Here is a 5,969-nt window from a genome sequence, read left to right on the forward strand (position 1 = left end):
ATCTTATAGGAAAACATGTTAAACTTAACATTATGATAAACTGGGTCAGCCTGTTCCTGTTAGGCGGGAGTCTGCCGCAACGTTGTAGCAGACACCTCAACTTGACCCACTGGTACATAGTAATATCCCAAACATCCCTCTCGTTATGCATACGCCACTTCCCAGATTATTAAAGTATTTTTTTCTAAACAGAAATGTACAGTGTTAATGCATCTTCTTAGTTATTGATTAATGTTATTAGTTGTTAATTTTACAGTATTGATGTATATTCACGTGAAGGCAACAGCACCGCATAATGTTGTCAATCCTTACAGGGTTTCAGGGAGAGAAAGCGGGCTGGAATGATATAACCACGATTGTGCAAAAGACCCACAATCCTTCTCACGTGACAGCCAACGATTCGGTTATTATGCTTGTAAGGAACCCAACCAGGTAAAGTGACGGAAGGAGCTGTCTCTGTGATTGGCTGCTTCTACTGAAGTTGCTGTTGGTGGTAGTGGTGGTGCCATTGTCGTTCCTGCTGCTGCTGTTGTTATTGTTGCTGTTCTTGATGTTTCTGTTCTTCTTCTCCTTGTTGTTGTCGTTTCCTAGACTGGCAGAGCAGTCCCCTCTCCCTAATGAACGCCACGGCCGGAATAGGTTTTCCCCTCAAATCCCTTATACGTTGTTGGCGTACGTGGTTGTTTACAATGCAGTCTTCCACAATGTGTTGTATAGTATGGGACGAAGTGTTGCACCCTGGACAGTTGTCTGTGATGCGATGCGGTCATCCAGTCTCTTCTGGTAGCTTAGAAGTTCTGGATGGTGGCCACACCGCAATCTGGCCAGGTGGACTCTGTCCATTAGAGGAAGAGAGGATTCAGAGGGATGGATGTCAGGGGGTCTGGCATACAGCAATGTATTGTCTTTCAATTTGTTGATGGAGCAGTGAGCGATATGATTATGAATATGCTTCTGGAGGAAGAGAAGAGATTAGTTGTGTGTGATATATGTATTTGGGTGTTGTTTTGATGTTTCTTATCATGTATGGGTGTTCTGCTATGTAGAGTAGTAGGTGTGTTGTGTTTGTGGAGGCTGCGGCAAGTGTTTGTATGCCTCTCATGTTAGGTGATCCTTGAGATTTGAGGACTTTAGTTTCATGGTGTAAATGGTCTGTAGGTTTTGTATTTGTGTAGCCTGTAATTGTCTTCAGGGCTTTGTTTTCAATGGTCTGTAGGGTGTTCTAGTGTGTCTTAGTGAGATTAAGGGCTCATGCGAGGCTCATATAATTCATCACTGAGCATATACTTTGTATACTGTAGTTGTAGTTTCTTTGTTTTGTCCGAATGTTCTTCCTACAATTGATTTAAGCGCGTTATGCCTAGGTGTGCATTATGTCCTTTTGTTTGTGATGTGTCATTTGAATGACATGGATGTATCGTATGTTACGCCAAGAATCTTGTGTGTATGTATATGTGGTATGAGTGTGCTGTTGATAGACATGGTAGGTATCTATGTTCCGATGACCAGCTACGTTAAATGGATAATATGATGTTTTATGAATTTATGTTGCAATCCTTAGGTGATGTTAATATGCGTGTGAGTGTGTGTGTGTGTGTGTGTGTGTGTGTGTGTGTGTGTGTGTGTGTGTGTGTGTGTGTGTGTGTGTGTGTGTGTGTGTGTGTGTGTGTGTGTGTGTGTGTGTGTGTGTGTGTGTGTGTGTGTGTGTGTGTGTGTGTGTGTGTTTGTGTGTGTGTGTGTGTGTGTGTGTGAACTCGCTCCTTCTACTGCACCGCTCATTGCATAATATCCTTTTCTCGTATTCCTACTCCTCTTAATACTTATCATTATTTCCTCCATCTTAATCTTTATATTCTTCGTTTCCACCCTTCTCATATTCTTTCTTTCTTTTTTCTCCTCCTTTTCCTCTCTGACCTGGTCTCCGTCATTGTGGGAGCCGTCGCTGCCCACTGCAAGGCACTGTTTATCGTTAACAATTGTGTAATGTCACTCACAGATCTTGCATCTCTTATTTCAACTTCAAGAGCAGCAAGGCGGATGACATCAAGAGGTTTAAGGACAACTTACCTGAGCCGCAATTCTCTTCTAAAAGGACGTGAGTGTAAAGATTGCAACTAGCGTGAACTAAAACGTACATCAGTCATTGCTAATGTAAACACCTACCCCTTCGCTGCTTTAGGTGGCAAATTGCAACCAAATGAATCTGTCTAGCGTTATTAAATGGAATGAAATTATTGTTATCTACTGATAGCAGACCAAATATAAGAGAAATACTAGAACGACGTTTCGCTTATTAGAGCTTGATCAAGTACATGGAATATAGACTACCTAGGAAAGACCACCCGCTCATGGTACATTCTTTTTTATTGTAAATTTACATCTGTATAACAGGCGAGCGGGCCAATAGCCCGCCACTGCAGGGTTGTTTCATTACGCCCTTTTGGGCGTGTCTTTCAGTCAAAAACAGATAGATAAGTTGATACATACATACATATATACATACATACATATACCAAAGATTTTTCCCCCTTACAAGGGAGGTAGCTAAAAAAACAAAGGCATAAAAACCACTCCCACCCATTCCATCCCCACATACTCCGCTTCCATCCACCCCCTTCTCTCCCTCTTATCTTGGCTCCTCCTGGATGACGGGTCATCCCTGCATCTCGCCCACTGTCCTGGGTCAGAAACAATGTCGCAAAACACAGCACATTCACAGCATGGCTGCTTCATTAAATCGGCGACTCCCCCTCTACGTCCCCTCATGCAGAAATGGAGAAGACGGGGAGAAATCCCTTCGGGCTGCGTCAAAATATCATCCACACATACTTCCCTCACTCCCACCCACTCCCCCTCATGCATCACAGTAATCATCCATACACAACCATTCTCCATTCACCCTTGTCTTCTGCCCTCTCTCGCCCTTACTCAACAGACATTCCCCTCTTTCCCAATGCCCCTTTTACCCCATCCATCCATCTCATCCTTGGTCGCCTCCTCATGTTCACTCCTTCCACCACTGCCTTCCACACCTCTTTTACTAATCTTTCTTCATTCATTCTTTCCATGTGTCCAAACCATCCTAATACTCTTTCATCCACCCTATCTTCCAACTCCCTTTCCACCCTCGTTCTCCTCTTCACCTCCTCGTTTCTCACGCTCTCCAGCCTGGTAACCCCTGTCATACTTCCCAGACACCTCATCTCAAACACTTTCAAATTCTTCTTCTCTTTCTCTCTTATGTTCCATGTTTCTGCCCCCATATGGCACAATCACTCCTTTATACAATCTCATCATAGCATCCTTTCCCAAATATCTATTTCTCATCACACCTTTTAATCCCCCAAGGCATTTACTTGCTTCTCTGAATCTACATTCTTCCTCCACCTCCTTTCCTTCCTTTCCCGCCACGTTCACACCCAAAAAATTAAGGCTATCCATTTCCTCCAGTCTCCCTTAATACTTACTTGCAGTCTGCTGCAAATTTCTCCCCTTGTACATCTCATCACCTTACTTTTACCCACATTTATCTTCGACTTCCTTCTTTCGCACACCCTCCCAAACGAGGTGGAGGCGCGAGGCGCGCCACTTCCACCAGCACACTTCCATTTTGTTGTGCCTTCCGGACGAGGAGGACGTCCCTGGCTTTCCTGCTTCGTTCAATGTCCACATCCGCCATGCTATGCCTCAGTTCCGCGATGGCAGGATAAGACAACAAGTAGTGGACCAAAAAACTACTTGTGTGGAGACCACAGCGTTTGCACTGCCGCTCAAGGAAGTCGTCCCGTAGCTCCTCTCGTGTTCAGTACCTGATACGCAAGCGATGCAGGACCTGGACCACCCTGGTTTGTTGTCGGTCGGCTCGAAGGGGCTGGTAGGCGTTGGATCTTGCGAACTATACCGCCAGCCTCGATGAATTCTCTTGTTCCTGACGTTCTGCAGCGATCCTTCGGGCAGCAATGTACCGGGCATTGCTGCAATCTGGGTAGGACGTCGCTGCTGATGTCGGGTATTCTGGTGGCCGCACGTGCCGCCTCGTCAGCAGCCTCGTTACCTCTTAGTCCCACGTGACTTGGGGTCCAATTGAGCGGCACCCGTCGACCATCTGCAGCTAGGTTCTGGGTGTGTGCCAGTGTGGAGGTACATAAATCTCTGAGAATAAATGGGAAGGTACGGGAAGCGGGAGAAGGTCAATGAAAACTGGGGAAAGTTAAGGAGGATAGGGATTAACTGTCCATGTGCCAGAGGGCATTTGTGCAGAGCCGAATGCAAAAAGTGGAAGAAATAAACTGAGGGAACATTTGTCCACTGTTGAGGGACAAAACCAAAAGAGGGAAAAGGAGTGTAGAGGGCAGCTAGTGATGGTTTCCCAATAATTCATTAGGAATTAGAAGTAAAGGAATCTATATACCTAGTACTCTATCAACCACCTGTAGAAGGATTAGTGTCTTTATCGGTGTGCTCGTATTTATATATATATATATATATATATATTTTTTTTTTTTTGTGATAGCTAATTAGTATAACACATCTTAACATGACACATGTCCCACTATTGTGTATTTATTTGACTTGTTCAATAGCCTGAGCATATACTCAGGCCATTTAACGATTTTGGCTAGATTCCAAAACAAAGGATTACAAAGGCGGAGCATGTCGACAGGAGACCTTTTGGTCCATATCAAGGTCGGATGCGAAAAAGATATTATAATATTTATAGATAAATAAATGAATAAATAAAAACTATAGATAACAATAGATCGAATAAATGCATAGGTATAGTTAAATAATAAACAAACAGGTAAATAGTAAATAATGATAAATTCACATATAACTAATAATAAATGAGAATCAAGCAAATGATAATAAACAGACAAATGATAACAAAACAAATAAATGATATAACATAAATTACAGTCATTACAGCATCATGCTTAGGTGCTTATCTAAATGATTCTTAAAAAAAAACAATATCAAATAAAATAGAGGCGTTATTAATTAGCTTTTTCAGTCACACCCTGATCACTTTTGCTGGAAAGCACTAAGAAAAAATGCAGTAGATTTATTTGTGTCATTCCTAAATGATATACGAAGTGTATATCGTTGATTGAAATATTCAAGTTTAATTGTTTGTATGAGTTTAACAGTTTCGTTTAACTCTCTTGATATTACATGTATCCTATTAATTTTATTCAGTCAAAGTGACTCCCCAGTCTCAATCTCCCAGCACTTGAGAGACTAAACCTTCGTTCTTTCTCCACAGAGTTCCACCTTCACGCCAATGAGTGCCCAAAGGGGTGGCGGGAGGTTGCGTCTGCAGGACTGAGAGCCCGGCGCCTCCTCCCAATATATTACGAGTACCTTCGAGAAGACCCCATTCCTAAATTGCGACTCATTCTCCATTTCCTGGGGATGGAACCTGACGAAGGGCGACTGTCGTGTCTGAAAAAGCACTTGGAGGGGGAGTATAAAGGCAACCAGCTCACTATTGATCCTTACACCCCCGAGGAGAAACTGGCCTTTGACAATGCCATCAACTTCGTGAATACAACTCTACAGAAAAGGGACTTCGATCCTCTCCCTGACTATTCCCTCTATCGTAATTAAAGCGAACCCTGTGTACATCCTATATAGTGTTCTACACAAGTATGTGCCCCTTACAGAAAATTAGACCAGTCTAGGGGTTCTCTAAGGAGACGTCCTGTACCCCTTATAGAAATTTAGACCAGTCTAGGCGTTCTCTAAGGAGGTGTCCTGTACCCCTCACAGAAAATTTGACCAGTCTAGGGGTTCTCTAAGGAGGTGTCCTGTACCCCTTACAGAAAATTAGACCAGTCTAGGGGTTCTCTAAGGAGGTGTCCTGTACCCCTTACAGAAAATTAGACCAGTCTAGGCGTTCTCTAAGAAGGTGTCCTGTACCCCTTACAGAAAATTAGACCAGTCTAGGTGTTCTCTAAGGAGGTGTCCTC

The 5,969-nt window shown here is 43.3% G+C and overlaps 1 protein-coding gene across 1 annotated transcript in view; it reads left to right on the forward strand.

Moving 5' to 3' along the window:
- Window positions 1-5,607, forward strand: part of LOC143019307 (sialate:O-sulfotransferase 2-like) — a 36,426-nt gene extending 30,819 nt beyond the window's left edge. The window contains exons 6-8 of the mRNA XM_076174947.1: window positions 315-432; window positions 1,997-2,095; window positions 5,214-5,607. Of these exons, the coding sequence (XP_076031062.1) occupies window positions 315-432; window positions 1,997-2,095; window positions 5,214-5,607 (611 nt within the window). The remainder of the gene's footprint in view (window positions 1-314; window positions 433-1,996; window positions 2,096-5,213) is intronic.
- Window positions 5,608-5,969: the final 362 nt, after the last annotated feature.

Source organism: Oratosquilla oratoria, chromosome 37, assembly GCF_046742065.1.
Source record: "Oratosquilla oratoria isolate Oo_2021 chromosome 37, ASM4674206v1, whole genome shotgun sequence".
Taxonomy (NCBI): domain Eukaryota; kingdom Metazoa; phylum Arthropoda; class Malacostraca; order Stomatopoda; family Squillidae; genus Oratosquilla; species Oratosquilla oratoria.